The sequence below is a fragment of the Corythoichthys intestinalis genome, chromosome 9, assembly GCF_030265065.1.
Source record: "Corythoichthys intestinalis isolate RoL2023-P3 chromosome 9, ASM3026506v1, whole genome shotgun sequence".
Classification (NCBI taxonomy): Eukaryota; Metazoa; Chordata; class Actinopteri; order Syngnathiformes; family Syngnathidae; genus Corythoichthys; species Corythoichthys intestinalis.
The window spans coordinates 41,045,928-41,068,103 of record NC_080403.1 but is presented as its reverse complement, the minus strand read 5'-3'; the positions used below and the strand labels follow the sequence as shown (position 1 = coordinate 41,068,103).

Sequence of the window (22,176 nt, the reverse complement as noted above, 5' to 3'; positions counted from 1 at the left end):
GAAAGACTTGTAGTTCTTAAAAGATAAATGTTATAGTTACAAGTTATAGTAATTTTATATTAAAACCCCTCTTCATGTTTTCGTTTTTATAAAATTTGTAAAATTTTCAATCAAAAGTAGGGTTAATGTAATAATAATAAGAATAAAAATAACAATAATAAGAGGAATGACCAAAGTCTGAGTAAGTTGCCAGTTCATGCCAGTTCACTTTGCATTGTTGTTTAACTGTGTGAGAATAGGACCTCATTACTACAGACTGAAGTGCTTTTCTTTTTGTGAACATTTTTTTTTTTTTTGAGAGATAGGAATATTATTTTTGTTGTGCTTTCACTAAATGATACTTATGTTTGTTGTGAAGGAGTTGCCTAAGCTTATGCCAATAAACGGCGTGGTCCAAAGAACGCCTGTGTCCACTCGCCTTTATAACATATATATCTCTGTACATATCTTACCCAAAATACAACAAGAGACACATAATTGCCACTAAAAGAAAGAAAACTTACAGAAATATGCGTTGAGCACAAATAGCACAATGTAACAGCATAAACGTCTCACAACTACTAATTCTCCCATTATTAGAAGGAATAACATTAGTATGGAACGGCGCTGTTCCCAAGCGGCCGGTGGCATTCTCTTCACTCTTAATGTCCATAAACGGCGTCATTGTAGTCTGTTTGAGGCAATGCGTGAGCGGGTCATTCAGTGCATGCGTTAATTGCGTCACATATTTTAACGTGATTAATTTAAAAAATTAATTAACGCCCGTTAACGCGATAATTTTGACAGCCCTAATTGTTAGTAATAATTATGTGAACACACACCATGTTTAGATTACAACCTGTGTCTATTACGTACCAAAGATTAACTAAGATGTAACAGTCTTCTAACTTAGGGGTTTCAAATAGCACCAGAGTTAAAGTGCACGTGACACACTTAAAAATTACCAAAGATTAAATAAGTACAACATGTAACAGTCTTCTAATTTAGTGGTTTCAAATAGCACCAGAGTTAAAGTGCATGTAACACACTTAAAAATATCTTCATTATAGCACTCTAGCACCTCCATCTGGGTGATGACGTCAATGAAGTAGCAATTTCAGCGGATTTAGAATTCATCCCAATAGAGGAGGAAGATTCAGAATGAGAAAAAGGCGACAGAGAGAAGACTGCGAAATGTCATCATTGTTTTTATCTCTCTACTTCAATATTTTTACAGGATATTCTTTGTGTCTCCCAGTTGCTAAATAATTTCTATGGTAATGACAAATAACAGTCTTGTACTAAGTAGAACATGAAATATAAAAAATGCATTTATTCAGTACGACAGGGCTAAATGACTGCATAATGATCAAAAGTGCCGACATCTTAAACCTCCTGAGCAGTGTTTTATGCCACCAGAGTTAGTCCGTCTCTTGTAATTTCCCTGCGGGGACTCGGAGACTAAGAGCTAGGCTACATGCTAACCCGAACCAAGCGGCTATTCCAAGTCTCTTCCTCGCCTTTTGAACACGAAAAATCACACAAAACTACCCCGACTCATATGACACACGGCAGCGGGGGTGATCGTCTTCACCGATCGGCCAGCTCCCCGGTGGCGAGCAAGTTTCGGCTCGTCGTTTCCCTGCTGCGGCCCCGGCAGGCAGGCAGTGCTCGTCGCCGGGGACGCAGCAGAGGAATGAAGCCATGGCACATTCTCGGTGGACAAACCAGCCGACATCAGAGCGCGTGGCTCGAGCCCAAGCTCTATGCGCGGGCACGCGAAGAGGCCGAGGGGGGTGGAAGTCTCAACACAATTAAGAACTGGAGACGACGTGCGTGGCTGCCCGAGCACGGACGCTCCCGCCTACATCGGCCGGCGACCATGGTGTACGACAAGCCGCCGGTCGTCGGCAGAGGGATGCGGTCACTCCCACCTTCTCAGTGGACAGGGAGCATTGTCACCAACAAAATACAAGCCACCTCCCTCTTAAAACGTGTGCCATGATCCCAGTATTTAACATTATATAAAACACAGAGCTTACTCACTTCCTCGTCTGTCCAAAGGTCCCTCAGTTGTTGGACTTGTTTTGCCCATTTTATGCGGTGAACAGGATCTTTTGGAAATCCAAAAAGAAAACCCAGAAAGGCTCTCACCACTTTTCCTGGTGTAGCAACAAAAGCCTGCATGCATCGGGCTGGCGTGACGCGAAAAATAAACAAATGAATCCACAAAATCAGATGAATCCACAGTCCTTCTCATACAACAGTATGGCTGTATAGTGAAGATGATGTCAGTCGTTGACGTCTTCCTCAGTTCGAGACTGTGGCCGGAAGTCTCTCATTTTCGTAGCGCGGGATTCCAAAAATTGAGTAAACATATCGATCGCATCTGCACATATCCAAGTGGTCCATGTCATTCAGGAGCATAAAATGCATATGTGTAATATGAAATAAACTTGCTTTTTTTGGTGTCACAGGCTTTAAGCTGGTGTACAAATTAAAAAAAAAAATATTTTTTTTTTTTTTTAAAAAGAAGGATAACACAAAAGAGAAGAACATCCGTTTGAAACACAAAATCAAAACAATAACAGCGTAGCAAATTGTCTTTTAAAATGGGAAAATCTTGGCTTGACTATTGAGAACCGTGTTAGAACTATTCCCAAAACACATGTTTCTTTAATGTCTATTGAAATATTATGGCCATTTAATGAATAATTGAAGTGCAAATTTTACATAGTGCTCCTTAAACAACCCCTATACAATTGTTTATGAATAATGCTGCTCAAAGATTTTACAAGACACATCATTAAAGCCAGTGATGTGCCAACAACTCAGTGAAGTCATGTGTGAGTCGGGTTTAATTGACTTGAAATCTAATTGAGCACCACTCAGATGAGAAATGTTGTGTGGCCTCTTCTTTCTTCAGGGTTCCCTGGTGTCTCGAGAAGCAACTTTTAAAGAGAAGGTGAGCTCACATGAAAAGATGTGTCCGTGTTGTAAGAACTGATTGAAATTCATGCATACATAATGAAGTCAAATTATCCTGGTACATTAACAATGACAGCGGCATGGTTGCAGTGAACTTCCTTTGCCATACTCCAGAATGCACTATTGGATATAAGTGACTAAGACTGACTGAACTTTTTCGTTTTTTTGTAGCATTGATATTATGTGTTTTGAAATATATATATTCAATTGATTTAAGCCTTGAATATTCTTCCAGAGTCCAGGATAGTCTGTTCGTCTCCTTCACCCATTCCACCTAGGAATGGACAGTGTAGCCATTTCGGCAGGCTGGTGAAGTCTTGTCTGATAATCACTTTTTAACTGATATCTCCGTAAATAAATAAAAAAAACAAACTCAAAACATCATATATAGATATCAAACTGATACCAATATATGCGGGCGTAGCCTTAACATATCATTTTCAATCAATTTTAGTTTATTGTTCATTTAATCTTTGCACCATGAATACAAATAGTCTGCTCACATACCAAATCCGAAGCATCTCTTAGTTTAGAGACATCTAATGTTCATTAAGCATAACTGCTGTGTTTGGCTGTGACCGGCTCTTGTACATAGAAATCTTCTACATTCACTTTGAAGGCAACATGCATATTGGGCCAAAACTGATAATGAAAAACAGATGTTTATATTATTCGATAACATTTAAAAATGCTTTTATTGGATGATATCATTGGCTACCCGATAATTCCGAACAACTCAAGTGGTTGTCTTGAGTCCGTTCTGGGTATTCAAGGTGGGCTGAGTGGTGCACCACAGGACCAGGGATGCATCTCACTTGTGCTGCAACGATTAATTGATTAACTCGAGTATTCGATTAGAAAAAAAAATAGGCGAATTAAATTTTGTTGCTTTGAGTATTCGTTTAATTAAAGTGGCGGTGTCATGGTTTATTTTGAAAGTGTTTACATTTAGTTTTATTGATTGGGGTGGATACACTGCCCTCTGGTCTGCCTCTTTTCACATGGCTGAATCCAACTGCTCCCTGTTAAGACCAACGTAAGCTAAGTTTTTGTTTGAGCTAATGTTTTTTAATGCATTAATGATTTAGTTTATAGGTATATTTAGCTTTTTTTGTGGGAATATGTGTCTGAACTAGGGCTGTCAAAATTATCGCGTTAACGGGCGTTAATTAATTTTTAAAATTAATCACGTTAAAATATTTGACGCAATTAACGCACTCCCCCCGCTCAGACAGATTTAAATGACAGTACAGTGAACTACTTGTTAATTGTGTTTTATGGAGTTTTGCCACCCTCTGCTGGCGCTTCGGTGTGACTGATTTTATAGGCTTCAGCACCCATGAGCATTGTGTAAGTAATTATTGACATCAACAATGGCGGGCTACAAGTTTATTTTTTGATTGAAAATTTTACAAATTTTATTAAAACGAAAACATTAAGAGGGGTTTTAATATAAAATTTCTATAACTTGTACTAACATTTTTCTTTTAAGAACTACAAGTCTTTCTATCCATGGATCACTTTAACAGAATGTTAATAATGTTAATGCCATCTTGTTGATTTATTGTTATAATAAACAAATAGTCCTTATGTACTGTATTTTGAATGTATATATCCATCTTGTGTCTTATCTTTCCATTCCAACAATAATTTACATAAAAATATGGCATATTTTATAGATGGTTTGAATTGCGATTAATTGCGATTAATTACGATTAATTAATTTTTGAGCTGTAATTAACTCGATTAAAAATTTTAATCGTTTGACAGCCCTAGTCTGAACCATTTGTTAAGCGCATTAAAAAAAGAAAAAAATAAATAAATTAAAAAAAAAAAAATATATATATATATATATATATATATATACTAGGGCTGTCAAACGATTAAAAATTTTAATTGAGTTAATTACAGCTTAAAAATTAATTAATCGTAATTAATCGCAATTAACCGCAATTCAAACCATCTATAAAATATGCCATATTTTTCTGTGAATTATATATATATATATTCTGTAAAATAAATAGTTGGAATGGAAAGATAAGACACAAGATTGATATATGCATTCAACATACGGTACATAAGGACTGTAGTGGGCATTTCACTCTACCGTCATTTAAATCTGTCTATGCTGTCCTCACGCCGAAGCGTCTACTTTTTCCAAAGCTAGACAGCTAGTGAACGACGACTTAATAATCAGACTTCTTCCTTTTTCATCTGATTTATTAATAAAATGCCCTCAAACCATTGTCCTCTTTAGACCGTCGTAAAGCTACAAAAAAAAGTACACAAGCATTGCATTAGCAACAACGTTAGCTTAGCACGCTATACAGGTTGACTAAACATAAACAACTCATACAAAAAATATAACATTTCGCTTAATAACATAATATGTACATTCTTTACAACAACCATATTTACGGACAAATCTTGTCCAAGGATCATATAAGCACAACAGAGACGTCGTGCAGCCATATAGAACTGGCAAGAAAAAAATAAACCATGTCGCAAAGCGACCACAAGAGTTCGCTGTTAGACAGCACAAAAAGCCTTGCTGGAAAACTTACCAAAAGGCAGAATACTGTCTGAGCGGGACATGTGCGTTAATTGCGTCAAATATTTTGACGTGATTAATTAAAAAAATTAATTACCGCGTGTTAACGCGTTAATTTTGACAGCCCTAATACGTGATTAATTAAAAAAATTAATTACCGCGTGTTAACGCGTTAATTTTGACAGCCCTAATATATATATATATATATATATATATATATATATATATATATATATATATATATATATATATATATATATATATATATATATATATATATATAATGCACATGTCCCATTCAGACAGTATTCTGCCTTTTGGTAAGGTTTACAGCAAGGCTTTTTATGCTGTCTAACAGCAAACTCTTGTGGTCGCTTTGCGACATGGTTTGTTTTCTTGCCAGTTCAATATGGCTGCACGACGTCTCTGTTGTGCTTATATGATCCTTGGACAAGATTTGTCCCTAAGTATGGTTGTTGTAAAGAATGTACATATTATGTTAATAAGCGAAATATTATATTTTTTGTATGAGACGCTTTTTGTTTATGTTTAGTTAACCTGTATAGCGTGCTAAGCTAAGGTTGTTGCTAATGCAATGCTTGTGTACTTTTTTTTTTTGTAGTTTTACGACAGTCTAAAGAGGACAATGGTTTGAGGCCATTTTATTAATAAATCAGATGAAAAAGGAAGAAGTCTTATTATTAAGGCGCCGTTCACTAGCTGTCTAGCTTTGGAAAAAGTAGACGCTTCGGAGTGAGGACAGCATAGACAGATGTAAATGACTGTAGAGTGAAATGCCCACTACAGTCCTTATGTACCGTATGTTGAATGTGTATATCCATCTTGTGTCTTATCTTTCCATTCCAACAATTAATTTTACAGAACATATATATAATTCACAGAAAAATATGGCATATTTTATAGATGGTTTGAATTGCGATTAATTGCGATTAATTACGATTAATTAATTTTTAAGCTTAATTTTAATCGTTTGACAGCCCTAATATATATATATATATGTATGTATATAGCATTTTATAGCATTTAAGCTAGCTGACTTTTTCTGTGTAAGTTAGCCAATTGTTCTTTTGGTGTACATAGATCCTCATTTTTCCCCAAAATTTTTATACCGCTTCAGGCTCAGCTTGGGTATTTTAAATTTTCATGTTCCTTATCCGATTACTCGATTATTCAAACTAACTAGTCCATCGATTAATCGACTACTAAAATATTCGATAGCTGCAGCCCTACATCTAATTTAGGGGCAAACGTGAAGATTAAGGTAAGGCAGGTAGGGCAGTGCCCCCCTCTGGGGTCGAAAAATGTAATTCCATGTAATTGACTTTCCTATATATGAATTTAAAATAAAGACCGAGCCGGTAAAATCTTGTTTATAAAAGGTGTAAAGCAATAAAAAAAATAAAAAAAATAAATTAAATGAACAAGAATAGTACAAAGTATTTCATAATGGTCAAAATTATTTTTCGAACAGATCATGTGATTAGCACCTCCAAGACCAGGTTACAGTTCTTGTGGCACTTTAAATCCACAAATCTGAATAATTACTGGCTAAAGTTGGTGAATATTAGTAGTGGACCTCTCATACTACTTCCATACGCAAACGTATGCAATTGTATTGTACCAATATTTAGAAAAACTAAATAAAAGTCCAATATGTATGCTTAAAGTTTTATATGTATACTTTGATCAGATTACAGTTCTCATTTTTGTTGTACTCTAAATCCACAGTTCTGAAAAAGTTCTGGACAAGCATGGTGAATATTAGTTGTGGACCTCTCTGACTACTCCCAGACTCAAATCTATGCATTTTTACTGTCCCAATATTTACTAGAAAATTTGTATTAAGAGTCTTGCATGTGTACTTTGATCTGGTTACAGGTTACAGTTCTCATTTTTGTGGTACTGTAAATCCATAGTTCTGAATACATCCTGGCCAAGGTTAGTGAATATTAGTAGAGAACCTCTCTGTATTGCTGGATGGATGGCCTCCAACACCGTCTGTGAAGTGGGCCAGTCTTTCAATGACTCCCGGTCCACCACCCGCCCAGTCCTGCTCCTGTTAATAGACCCCCACCCTACTAACCTTGTCAGTTGACTTCATTGCTGACACTGCGTTTCGGGGTCATCCGTCTGTTTTCGTCCCTCGTCCCACAAAAGTCAAACTATGCCTAGGAGGTGGAAATGGATTGAATAACAGTTGCTTTTCATGTTGTTGAAATAAAACAAAAATGAAAACACAAGAAGATGTTAAGGAATTGTTTATGAGCCAACGCAAGCCACATCATGTATTAGGCCTGGTGGATGTGGTGCTGCATGGAGATGTTGAACTAGTAAAGGAACAAGCCCACAATTGATTGGGTGTGTGAATTGTGAGATCTATAGGACTGGAGCCGTTGCTCTCATACAGCCTCATGCTACAAAACTCAAAGGACGTCGTTTTACAATGCAGAATGCCTTGAGTCTCTCTTTACTGTGTGCTTTCCAGGTCAAGGAGCTTCCCACCTATAAGGACATTGACTTTGTGAACAACATGCAAAAGGTTTACGTGTGTGACGAGGAGAAAGAGAGGCTCATGGACAAGCTTAACAGAGATATTGAGGTATGTTGAAGAAGACCATCACAACTAAGCTGCAGTAATACAGTGGGGCAAATAGGTATTTAGTCAACCACTAATTGTGCAAGTTCTCCCACTTGAAAAAATTAGAGAGGCCTGTAATTGTCAACATGGGTAAACCTCAACCGTGAGAGACAGAACGTGGAAAAAAACAGACAATCACATTGTTTGATTTTTAAAGATATTATTTCCAAATTAGAGTGGAAAATAAGTATTTGGTCAATACCAAAAGTTCATCTCAATACTTTGTTCTGTACCCTTTGTTGGCAATAACGGAGGCCAGACGTTTTCTGTGACTCCTTAGTATTTGTTCACCTACAAACAAGCAAGATTTGCTGTCATAGAGGTCTTAAATTCTTCTAACGAGGTCTAACGAGGCTCCACTCGTTACCTGTATTAATGGCACCTGTTTTAACTCATTATCGGTATAAAAGACACCTGTCCACAATCTCAGTCAGTCACACTCCAAACTCCACTATGGCCAAGACCAAAGAGCTGTCGAAGGACACCAGAGACAAAATTGTAGACCTGCACCAGGCTGGGAAGACTGAATCTTCAATAGGTAAAATGCTTGTTGTAAAGAAATCAACTGTGGGAGCAATTATTAGAAAATGGAAGACATACAAGACCACTGATAATCTCCCTCGATCTGGGGATCCATGCAAGATCTCACCTCGTGGCGTCAAAATGTTAACAAGAACGGTGAGGAAAAAACCCAGAACCACACGGGGGGACCTAGCGAATGACCTACAGTACAGAGAGCTGGGACCACAGTTACTATCAGTAACACAATGTGCCGCCAGGGACTCAAATCCAGGGCAACAAAGGAGTGGCTTCGTAAGAAGCATTTCAAGGTCCTGTAGTGGCCTAGCCAGCCTCCAGATCTCAACCCCATAGAAAATCTGTGGAGGGATTTGAAAGTCCGTGTTGCCCAACGACAGCCCCAAAACATCACTGCTCTAGAGGAGATCTGCATGGAGGAATGGGCCAAAATACCAGCAACAGTGTGTGAAAAGCTTGTGAAGAGTTACAGAAAACGTTTGGCCTTCGTTACTGCCAACAAAGGGTACATAACAAAGTATTGAGATGAACTTTTGGTATTGACCAAATACTAATTTTCCACCATGATTTGCAAATAAATTCTTTAAAAATCAAACAATTTGATTTTCTGTTTTTTTTTTTCCACATTCTGTCTCTCATGGTTGAGGTTTATCCATGTTGACAATTATAGACCTCTCTAATATTTTCAAGTGGTAGAACTTGCACAATTAGTGGTTGACTAAATACTTATTTGCCCCACTGTGTATATATATATATATATTTTTTTTTACTCAGAGGATCAAGATTATATGTCCACATGTTTGCCACAATTGGTATTTGAATATACTGTAGGTTGTTTAAAGATTTATAGCTTCTGCAATATTAATGCCAGTTTTATTAGCTCATCTATTGTGAACCCCATTATTATTTGTTAACATTAAATTGGTGGACTTTCACAGGCAAAATGTGGATGCAATTCTTCGTTTTATTTTTTTTTTTTAAGTAAATGTGAACAAGGTGGGGTGGTAAACAGCATGAAGATGTTTTTCTTTCCCGAATCATCCATTATATACTGTTTATTGTGAAGTTAATTGTGACACTTAAGAACTTTTTTTTTTAACATTAATGTTTTTCCAATGTGTGAGCAAGCACAGAGAGAGACTCCCGAGCTAAGATTCAAGCCTTGAACCTATTGAGTTTGTTGGAATTTGACCATTTAACCAGATTGGAGTCACGCCAGCCAAACCACCGGAACCGCACAAGCGCAATTCCAATGACCAGGGCCGGTGTAAAACCAACAACCTGGCCAAAAGGCTAAAATCTGTGCATTTACCCTATTTTTAACCCCTTGTACTGACTCCATTCTAACATCTGGAAGAAGGCTTCGAAACACAAATTGACAATTTATTCCAAGTCAACAGCAATCAGACAGCAAGGCAAAAACAGCAAATAGACCCAGACGCGGAGGAAGGCTGGATCCAGGGTCACCAAATCACAGGTCAACAAAAGATTCCAGAGAAAAGACATCGCTAGGTAAAGAATTCAGTCTTTTGAAGGCTGTGGTGAGGTCCGGGAGAAGGTGTGTTTGGGTGTTGTTTAGGGTAATTGTCTGTTTGTAGATTGGGCTGCGGACTTTGTGCGTCACTGTTGCAGGAGGCAACAAGAGTTGCTGATTTTTTCAGCCTCAGCGCCAAAGGAGCGCTGAGTGTTCAAATTCTGGCTGTGGAGTCTTCGTGTTATCAGGCATTCCTTGTGGAAAGACAGGAATTCCCGCCATTGTTCTGGACTGTCCATTGTTGGCCCTCAGAGGAGCTGATGGCAGGATTTGGTGGTCCACACGTGGGCCTGTAGTTGTCTTGGCCATCACCTACTTGTCTTGCTCCATCAGCGCCAATCTCGCTCAGTCAGCTGCATGACGCTCACGTTGGGCTTCCGTAGTCAGCAGGCATCATTATCTGTCCGTTGTCTTGGTGCTCAAATTCCAATCACTCCAGCTCCACTCATACTTTAGATCAGGGGTGTCCAAACTTTTTGCAAAGGGGGCCAGATTTGGTGCGGTAAAAATGTGGGGGGCCGACCTTGGCTGACGTCCTTTACGTAGAACAATATATTTAAGCAAATTTTAGCAAGCCATTCAGTGTGTCACATAATTTTTTTAAATTGAATAATTTCAACAATCTTACAACTAGCCTTTGTGGCGTTCTCTTTCGACTCTCGGGCTCTTGCAAAATACTGCTGCTGTGATATTAAACAAGCTTCAACTTCCCTGTAATCTTGCCGTACATGTCAGCGTGTCTTTTTTGGTAATATCGGCTAACATTGAAATCTTTAAAAACAGTAACTGTCTCTTTGCAAATGAGGCAGACACAGTTGTTGCGTATTTTAGTGAAGAAATAGTCCAATTTCCACCTATCCTTGAAGCGTTGGCCATCACAGTCAACTTTCTTTTTTTTTGTTGATTGTCACCATTTTAGAAAATGGAAGTAATGGGTCACACGGAGTAATGTTGCTTAGCCCTTAAATACCTCCAACATGAAGCAATTATCAGAGAATCCCTAAATTTGAAAAATAAGGTCTTAATGAAACCTTTTTTTCAAATTTGTAAAAAGAAAAGTCAAAATAAATATGTGTAATAAGCGCTGTATGTCTATAACCCATGCTAAATCCTGTGTTTTTTTCTCATGGAACCTGCAGATGATGTGTTGACCTGCATCCATCATTTTTTCTTTTTTTTGTCCAAAAAGAAATGTCAAAATTCTAAATAAGTCTCAAAATCATGGAATTTTAGTTGTATGAAATGTGATACATTTGGCAATAAAGGGTTAAAGTGCTGCTGCCTTTTAGTGGGTAAATGAGGGGCAGCATTTTGTGTGTAAGATACTTCATATGCTGGTTGCAGTACTGTTGACGAATTCATCAAGTCTGTGTTCGGGCCAGACGTTATTGATTTTATGACAGAGGCTGGGGGCCGGATGAAATTTGACCACGGGCCGCATTTGGCCCCCGGGCCGGACTTCGGACATGTCTGCTTTAGATAGATTCTACTGGTTTTCTTAAACTGATTCACCGTCATTTTCGAACTATAAGATGATACTTTTTTCCCTCGTTTTGAATCCTGCGGCTTATAGTCCAGTGCGGCCTATTTCTTGATTTACAGTGCCTTGCAAAAGTATTCGGCCCCCTTGAATCTTGCAACCTTTCGCCACATTTCAGGCTTCAAACATAAAGATATGAAATTTAATTTTTTTGTCAAGAATCAACAACAAGTGGGACACAATTGTGAAGTGGAACAACATTTATTGGATAATTTAAACTTTTTTAACAAATAAAAAACTGAAAAGTGGGGCGTGCAATATTATCCGGCCCCTTTACTTTCAGTGCAGCAAACTCACTCCAAAAGTTCAGTGAGGATCTCTGAATGATCCAATGTTGTCCTAAATGACCGATGATGATAAATAGAATCCACCTGTGTGTAATCAAGTCTCCGTATAAATGCACCTGCTCTGTGATAGTCTCAGGGTTCTGTTTAAAGTGCAGAGAGCATTAGGAAAACCAAGGAACACACCAGGCAGGTCCGAGATACTGTTGTGGAGAAGTTTAAAGCCGGATTTGGAAACAAAAAGATTTCCCAAGCTTTAAACATCTCAAGGAGCACTGTGCAAGCCATCATATTGAAATGGAAGGAGCATCAGACCACTGCAAATCTACCAAGACCCGGCCGTCCTTCCAAACTTTCTTCTCAAACAAGGAGAAAACTGATCAGAGATGCAGCCAAGAGGCCCGTGATCACTCTGGATGAACTGCAGAGATCTACAGCTGAGGTGGGAGAGTCTGTCCATAGGACAACAATCAGTCGTACACTGCACAAATCTGGCCTTTATGGAAGAGTGGCAAGAAGAAAGCCATTTCTCAAAGATATCCATAAAAAGTCTCGTTTAAAGTTTGCCACAAGCCACCTGGGAGACACACCAAACATGTGGAAGAACGTGCTCTGGTCAGATGAAACCAAAATTGAACTTTTTGGCCACAATGCAAAACGATATGTTTGGCGTAAAAGCAACACAGCTCATCACCCTGAACACACCATCCCCACTGTCAAACATGGTGGTGGCAGCATCATGGTTTGGGCCTGCTTTTCTTCAGCAGGGACAGGGAAGATGGTTAAAATTGACGGGAAGATGGATGCAGCCAAATACAGGAACATTCTGGAAGAAAACCTGTTGGTATCTGCACAAGACCTGAGACTGGGACGGAGATTTATCTTCCAACAGGACAATGATCCAAAACATAAAGCCAAATCTACAATGGAATGGTTCAAAAATAAACGTATCCAGGTGTTAGAATGGCCAAGTCAAAGTCCAGACCTGAATCCAATCGAGAATCTGTGGAAAGAGCTGAAGACTGCTGTTCACAAACACTCTCCATCCAACATCACTGAGCTCAAGCTGTTTTGCAAGGAAGAATGGGCAAGAATGTCAGTCTCTCGATGTGCAAAACTGATAGAAACATACCCCAAGCGACTTGCAGCTGTAATTGGAGCAAAAGGTGGCGCTACAAAGTATTAACGCAAGGGGGCCGAATAATATTGCACGCCCCACCTTTCAGTTTTTTATTTGTTAAAAAAGTTTAAATTATCCAATAAATTTTGTTCCACTTCACGATTGTGTCCCACTTGTTGTTGATTCTTGACAAAAAATTTAAATTTTATATCTTTATGTTTGAAGCCTGAAATGTGGCAAAAGGTTGCAAGGTTCAAGGGGGCCGAATACTTTTGCAAGGCACTGTATTGGGTTAATAGGTAACACTTTATTTGGCAGCGGCGTCATAAGACTGCCATAAAACCGCCATAGTTATGACATGCAAGCCGGAAAGAAAAGAAGAAGAGACTATCATGGGCATTAATGAATGATTATGACAGATGTCATTACGCGTCATCCGGGAAATTATGTCACTAACTCAATCTGTGTCCAACTCGGATCTTTTACATCCATTCAAAAGTGAGATAATTTGCCGGATGACACAACATTGACATCTGTCATTAACATTCATTAATGCTCATGGCAGTGTCATTTCATAATTATGATGGTATTATCACAGTCTTATGGCGCTACTGTCAAAAAAAGTGTTACCAAATACCATAACTAGCAATTAATGAAACAACTGGAACAGTAACTGAAGAAATAATTAGCACGCAACATGAATTTTGATTGTTTACATCTCTAGCGCAGCAATGCATGCTAGGAGGCATGTTGGACAACAACAGTGTTTACAGCAGGTATCGGCAGAGGTTTGATTTTCTCCTCCAAGGGAGCAGTGATGGCTAAATGAAGCTTTTTGAAGCACTGAAGCTCTGCAGCCAATTGGTTCCAAGCTTCATGGTGGTTCATTTGGTCTTATGACAGTCTTAGGATGCTGCTGTAAAATAAAGTGTTACCGTTTAATATCTTTTTGTGTAAGTATCCCATAATACAGGGAGGACAGCTGCGGGTTACAGTCCGGTGCGGCTTATCTATGAACAAATGCTGTTTTCGTGTCAAATTTGGTGGGTGGCGGCTTATAGTTAGGTCTGCCTTGTAGTCCGAGAATTAAGGTAAATGTTATTTATTTTATATTGGGTGTGTTAGAGTAATACAAACTAAACCTGAACGATATATCGTTTAAACATCGCCATCGCGATGTGCACGTGCGCGATAGTCCCATAGCAAGCACGTGCGATAGTTTTTTTTTTGTTAATCCATATACGCCTTGCTTTCTACTCTGAGCACAGGCTCACACCCTCCCTCTCCCAGCCCAATGTTCCTCTGTCACTGCGGCACTTGCTTATTAAAGTTAATGATGGCTTTGATCTGGCCAAAGAATCAATCATCAATCAATCAATCAATCAATCAATCATCATTTAACTTGTTAAACAGTTTCTGCAAGGAAGCCACGCTGGAATGAATGTGTGTGTTTGTGGAGACGTTGGAGACATATAAATGCCAGAAGTGACCATGAGGAGTTTAAAATTTCTACATGTCACTCCAACGGTTACAGCTAAGGTAGATAAATAGAAGCATTTAATAAAGCCAAGCATTTATCTACTACAGTACTTTATTCTTGTTCAAAAATGATTTGGCTGGACAGTTATGTTTAAAACTGATCATAATTTTGACATATGAATTGCTTAAAAACCATTTTATATACATTTTTTAAATCACTTTGGGGGAAAAAGTGAGAAAAAACATGTCTTATATGTATCTCTTTCCAATGCTAAATCTGAATAAATACATTAAGCACAAAAAACACACAAAAAAAAAAAAAAAATTGGGGGGGAGGGTGCGCTACTTCGCGGTTTTTCACTTATTGCAGCGGGTTCTGGTCCCCATTAACCGTGAAAAACGAGGGATCACTGTACACTGTGGTGATAGAGTCATCCATAGTTTTTCCAAACAGCTATTCAAGTCATCAAGTGAAAATTTCTTTAAAAAAAAAATATATAATTTTTTTTAAATATCGCAATATAATATCGCAATACAGTGGTACCTCGACATACGATCGCTTCGACACACGATCTTTTCGACATCCGACGTAAAATTTGACTCGCCATTTGTTTCTACATCCGACGACATGCTCGAAATACGACGACATGAAAGCACTGCAAACGAACCCACGGTGGATTTTCTTGTGTGAGAAATCAACACCGTTTTCAAAAAAAGTTGATACAGTTGGAGAAACAAGGAAAAAAGTGATGCTTACCTTTGAAATGAAGATGCAAGTTATAGAAAAATATGAGCTTGGGGTGCGCGTCCCTGAACTGGCTCAACAATACAGCTCCATGGTCCTCTTCCGACCACCGTTCGCCACTATTTATAAGTTAAGGTGACAATTATTATTGTGGTAACATTGCCAAGGAAATCGCCAGCTTCGTCACGTTTTTATCATTTATTTAAGAACTTATCCAACACAAAACGCCCATTGTCTTAAGCAGTTGACTGCTCTCAAGAAAACGAAAGTATTATCTCTACCGCACCGACCTATCTCACTGAGACGTCAGCTTCGCGGTGCGTTCAGGGACAGTAAAAAGTGTCCGCCATATTAGAATCCGATTCGTTACATTATTTACAGGAATAATTATTAATTATTTTTCTTATTATTATATTATTCTGAATTATTTATTTATAACTTGTTTTTCTATGTTTAATTGCCATTTGTAACAGTGCCAGCAGTATTTATTAAGAATTTAGTGTATGTTTTTAGGCTTTGGAACGAATTAATGGAATTATAATGTATTCCTATGGGAAAATCCTGCTCGACATACGACCATTTCGACTTACAAACAAGGTCCTGGAACGAATTAAATTCGTATGTAGAGGTACCACTGTATATCGCAAACACCAAAAAAATCGCAACAATAGTTTTTTCCAATATCGTTCAGGCCAAATACAAACCGTCAAACAGCAAATATGAGAGAGGATACTATTCCCTTCAAGTTGGAGACTTGGCCAATACTGTATTACAACAATGCAGTGCAAATTGTGCTTTTCCGCAGTTCCTGGTACGTATGAGGATCATGGACTACAGCCTCCTTCTGGGTATCCATGACGTGGAAAGGGCTGAGAGAGAGGAGGAGGAGATGGAATCATCTAATGCTGAAGAAGAGGAAGATGAAAGCAGCCAATCTGCAGTTCCAGGCTCCACCTCACCTGAAGGCATCGCGGGTTACATGAACTCCTTGAAGCCTATGGGCCCCGGGGAGTTCGACCCTTACGTGGATGTGTATGCTATCCAGAGCGCCGTAGGTGAGTCCTGAGAGTGCTCTTTGCTCACTTTAAAAACCATGTTACACCCAGCGTGGGTGCGTGAGATCATACGTGGAGATCAAAAGCAATCACCAAAGGCTGAAGCGTCGAGCCTCCCCCACTTCCATGTAGGCGCTCCTCGGAGGGAAGTGTATTTCATGGGTTTGATTGATGTGCTGACGCAGTACGACGCCAAGAAGAAAGCGGCTCATGCGGCCAAGGCTGTCAAACACGGGGTGAGCATCACTGTCAAGTTAAGCAAGTGATGCTACTTATTCATATTGACAAATTGTGTGTGTGTTTGCAGGCAGGAGCAGAGATCTCAACAGTTCATCCAGAGCAGTATGCTAAGCGTTTCAAGGAGTTTGTCACGAAGATATTTGCCTAGCCGACCAAAGATCAATCATGCTTTCACATATACAGGAGGAACACTTTTGAACAGGGTCTTAAAAAGGGTTTTCAATTTGATTTTCATGAATGAATTAAACTTAAAATAAATGTCTCTCAATTAGAGGTGGGAATCTTAACGATTCGATTACGATAACGATTCAGACTCCGATTCGATTATAAATCGATTATTGATGCCCCCCCATTTTTAAATTTTTTTTTTAAATGTTTTGTATATTTGTTCGAAAATTGTTCAAAAATCCTCTTTTAAACTACATTCAATTAATTTAATGTTGTGAATCAACCGTTAAAGTTGTTAAAATTGCGCCCGTTATTCCATAATTTCCCTTATATCTACTTTCGACATGTGAAAGTTTTAAAACTGTTTCATCATTTAAAGATATTCAAGTCAAGATTTTGCCGATTTAGGGGTATTTTAGATAAAAAGTAATTAGGTTCTCTACAACAGAGCCTTCTAGAGAAGTCTACTGCTTTAAGATGGTGCCTGTTTACTAGCGCGGGAAAGTCTGTCATTTCACATCTAGTCTAGATATATGTGATATCTACCATAGCCGTATGTTGCCGTATGGTTGTAGCAACTAGCAACTGGGCGCTGTTTGCAGCGGCTGACGCCCGCAGTCAGGTATTACTGTTTTTTTTTTTTTTTACCTAGCGCCATTAGATGCACATGATCAGTGGCGCCTCCAGGGGGTGGCCACGGCCACCCCTATTCATTGGTTGGCCACCCCACTGGCCAGCCCGCTTGCCAGTATATCGTTAGATTGTTGTAGCATCAGTTAGGCATTTCATCCCAAATGAATGCATTTATTTTGTTTTGTTAAATGTAGGGCTGTCAAATTTATCGCATTAACGGGCGGTAATTAATTTTTTTAAATTAATGATGTGAAAATATTTATCGCAATTAACACATTCGCGGTATGACCCATTCACGCATTGCCACAAACAGCCTACAATGGCGCCGTTTTACTTATATACAGAGATAAGAGGCAGTGTCAAGTGAGTGGAGTAGATACAAGCATTCATTGGGGCCGTGCTTTTAATTGGCAAAAGCTTTGTCATCTCTCCCACAGCAGCTATAAATACTGTGGGAAGCGACATGTGGAAGAATGATAGGAGTTGAACTTTTTCTTAACACCCTATAGTGTACCCAACGCAGAGAAGATATAGCATTTGCATCCACCACACACAGTCATGGTTGCACCACTTCCCATCATGCATTTGGGCAGAACAGTTAAGTCGCTACTGTATCATTTACTGAAAACTCAACAAATACACTAAATGGCAATATTTAATCACAATATACAAACTCACATTTATCCTTTAAGAATTACAAGTCTTTCTATCCGTGGATCCCTTTCACAGAAAGAATGTTAATAATGTTAATGCCATCTTGTGGATTTGTTATAATAAACAAATACAGTACTTATGTACAGTATGTTCAATGTATATATCTGTCTTGTCTTACCTTTCCATTCCAACAATAATTTACAGAAAAATATGGCACATTTTAGAGATGGTTTGAATTGCGATTAATTACGATTAATTAATTTTTAAGCTGTGATTTACTCGATTAAAAATTTTAATCGTTTGACAGCCCTAGTTAAATGTACACCTTATGCCTAATATATACATAACACAATAAAACAGAATTGTTGTGGAACTCAAAATGTTGACTGGACAGTTATGAACTATGCAGGTTAAATCATTAGTAACATCAAATATTACACAATACACCAAAGTATATCAGTAGCCGTGTCCTTAAGTCTTTCTGATAGTTTTCCCCTGACCTTTTTACTGCAATAATATAATGAAAACCTGAAATTATGGCTTTTAGTTTTGGCCACCCTAAGATTTTAAGTGTCCCTATCTGGCCACCCCTATGAAAAATTTCTGGAGGCACCACTGCACATGATATTTACTCTCGGTCCGTTCCTCATTGCGTCCCGATGACGACGCTGACTGTGTTTTATTTCCATTTTACCTGGTATAGTTCAATAATCGGAATTGGGATGTTTGTGAATCGTTCTCGAATCTTCCACGGCCGAATCGCGAATAATCTAAGAATCGGAAATTTTGCACGCCTCTACTCTCAATCCTTAAATCTGCTGTTCACTGTTACGAGGGCACGTACTATAGACAACATTATTTCTTTGTAAATCTATTTGGCTAAATTTGTAGTGAGTCTGCAATCAGTATGAATAAGTATTTTGTACTTATCGAAAAAAGCATGGTGGTGCTTTGAGATACAATTGCCTTGACTTACAAGTTCTTGGCAGATTTTTTGTGTCTGTGTTGAGATTGAAGCAGAAGTGTAGATTGTGTGGTTATTTTGTTGATTTGTTTCTAAAAACTACATGAAAATGATTGAAGATAAGTGCTGGAAACATTTGCTTAAGTAGCGCAGGGCGAGACACATATGGCTGGCTGGCTGGCTGGTCTCAGAGTGACGACACTGCATCACTGGCAGGCCCCACGGTCAGCTGTTCCTCATGCGGTGGAGGCCGACATTGGCTGTATTGTGGTTGACTCCTGTTCTGCCAAGTGTCCGCTGAATTTTTGGCATTACTTCCAGGGTTAGTAGCTAATAAATTGTAACTACCATCAACAAAATACATGTTCTGTACAGCTCATACTGTTGTGGTCAAAAGTTTACATACACTTGTGAAGAACATAATGTCATGGCTCTCTTGAGTTTTCAGTTATTTCTACAACTCTGATTTTTCTCCGATAGAGTGATTGGAACAGATACTTCTTTGTCACAAAAAACATTCATGAAGTTCTTTTATGACTTTATTATGGGTGAACAGAAAAAAGTGATCAAATCTGCAGGGTCAAAAATATACATACAGTGTCCCTTGGCCATTTTCAATTCAATTAGGCGCTTTTGGTAGCCATCCACAAGCTTCTGGCAAGCTTCTGGTTGAATCTTTGACCACTCCTCTTGACAGAATTGGTGCAGTTCAGTTAAATTTGATGGCTTTCTGACATGGACTTGTTTCTTCAGCATTGTCCACAAGTTCTCAATGGGGTTTAAGTCAGGACTTTGGGAAGGCCATTCAAAAACCTTAATTCTAGCCTCATTTAGCCATTCCATTACCACTTTTGATGTGTGTTTGGGGTCATTGTCCTGTTGGAACACCCAACTGCGCCCAAGACCCAATCTTCGGGCTGATGACGTTAGGTTATCTTGAAGAATTTGAAGGTAATCCTCCTTCTTCATTATCCCATTTACTCTCTGTAAAGCACAAGTTCCATTGGCAGCAAAAAAGCCCCACAGCATAATACTACCACCACCGAGCTTGACGGTAGGCATGGTGTACTTGGGGTGAAAGGCCTCACCTTTTCTCCTCCAAACATATTGCTGGGCATTGTGGCCAAACAGCTCGATTTTTGTTTCGTCTGACCACAGAACTTTCCTCCAGAAGGTCTTATCTTTGTCCATGTGATCAGCAGCAAACTTCAGTCGAGCCTTAAGGTGCCGCTTTTGGAGCAAGGGCTTCTATCTTGCACGGCAGCCTCTCAGTCCATGGAGATGCAAAACACGCTTGACTGTGGACACTGACACCTGTGTTCCAGCAGCTTCTAATTCTTGGCAGATCTGCTTTTTGGTGATTCTCAGTTGAACCTCCGGACCAATTTTCTCTCAGCAGCAGGTGATAGCTTGCGTTTTCTTCCTGATCGTGGCAGTGACAAAATAGTGCCATGCACTTTATACTTACAAACAATTGTTTGCACTGTTGCTCTTGGGACCTGCAGCTGCTTTGAAATGGCTCCAAATGACTTTCCTGACTTGTTCAAGTCAATGATTCGCTTTTTTCAGATCCATGTATGTATATTTTTGACCCAGCAGATTTGATCACCTTTTCTGTTAACCCATAATAAAGTCATAAAAGAACCAAACTTCATGAATGTTTTTTGTGACAAAGAAGTATCTGTTCCAATCACTCTATCGGAGAAAAATCAGAGTTGTAGAAATAACTGGAAACTCAAGAGAGCCGTGACATTATGTTCTTCACAAGTGTATGTAAACTTTTGACCACAACTGTATGGGTACAGGTAGTCCCCGGGTTACGAACGAGTTCCATTCCTAGGCTGGCGATGTAACCCGAATTTCAGCGTAAATCGGAATTAACCCTTTTAGTATCCCTAATTACTCCTCAAAATTTCAAAATAACTGTCCAAAAACGTGTATTATATGACACATTAATAAGTTAAAGTAAAAAATAAGGTACTGCGAAGTACATTGTATTAAATGCTGTTATATTCAATAACTATTCGGGCTTTAAAAAAAACTATTCGGGCTTCACTCGGGAGTGTGTCGCCTTGTTGAGAGAGAAGGGCGCTGTGGAAAGAGTAGGGAGGCCAGAGAGGGAGGATTTCATTAACTCAAATTATATCGGATCGTACGCATTTACTAACAGCAACTGCTGCATGAGGCATTGATTGTTTTCACAAAGAGATGCTTCCCCTCGTGTTCATAGTAGAGTTCTATAGACATGGAAACTTCTAGACAAAGTCTAATCTATGCTGTATCAGGCTATGGTAACAAGGAGACATTTGGCACTTGGGTGGGGCATGGTTTTAGGGCAATCAGTGGGCATGCTTACGGTGTCTGCGACCTGATAGGCTGGCTTTACCCTCCTACTCTCCTTATTAAACACTCTTAGCATTTTTTTATTCAATTCAAACTAATAACACTCTTTTCTTTGACCCAATAAAGAATGTATTGATTTTGACTTGTGCTGCACTGTCCCTTTAATACATTCTTTACTGCACTTCAGGCACTCACAGGAAGATGGTGCCAGCAAAACTCACTTTCCATGTTTGCATGGTGGAGAGAATTTTTTATTCTTATCGTATATATATATATTTTTTTATCAAATACAATACAGTGAGTGCAATTTTTATTTAGAAAAATATTAGAAAAAAATCAAATTCAGGTGTTTGTTTTTTTTTTTTGTTTGTTTTTTTGGTGGGGGGTGTTTTAAAAAAAAAAAAATTTTTAATTTTTTTTTTTTAGTATTAATATTAGCGGAGCAAGATGAATGTAATGCAAGTTTTCCGAGATACAACCTTGGTCACATAAATTAAACTCATATCTCAAGGCACCAACAGATATAAAAAATCTTATGTTAAAAATAGGTTTCCTGACTTGTGCGATGTAAGCGGCCTGCATTCAATTCCCACTCAGTTATGGTGTGAATGTCTCTCTGAATAGTTGAAAATGATCAGACTAATGCAGTCTTTTTTTTTTTTGTCCTTATATTTTTGTCCTTATAAAGGACCTGCTAATTTTG

General features: G+C 38.6%; 1 protein-coding gene across 1 annotated transcript in view; it reads left to right on the top strand.

The window, feature by feature from the left end:
* Nucleotides 1-17,526, top strand: part of LOC130921193 (phosphatidylinositol 5-phosphate 4-kinase type-2 gamma-like) — a 36,536-nt gene extending 19,010 nt beyond the window's left edge. Inside the window, exons 6-10 of the mRNA XM_057844804.1 lie at nt 2,906-2,944; nt 8,025-8,138; nt 16,222-16,471; nt 16,604-16,707; nt 16,779-17,526. Coding sequence (XP_057700787.1) covers nt 2,906-2,944; nt 8,025-8,138; nt 16,222-16,471; nt 16,604-16,707; nt 16,779-16,859 — 588 coding nt within the window. The 3' untranslated portion in view covers nt 16,860-17,526. The remainder of the gene's footprint in view (nt 1-2,905; nt 2,945-8,024; nt 8,139-16,221; nt 16,472-16,603; nt 16,708-16,778) is intronic.
* The last annotated feature ends 4,650 nt before the right edge of the window (nt 17,527-22,176 follow it).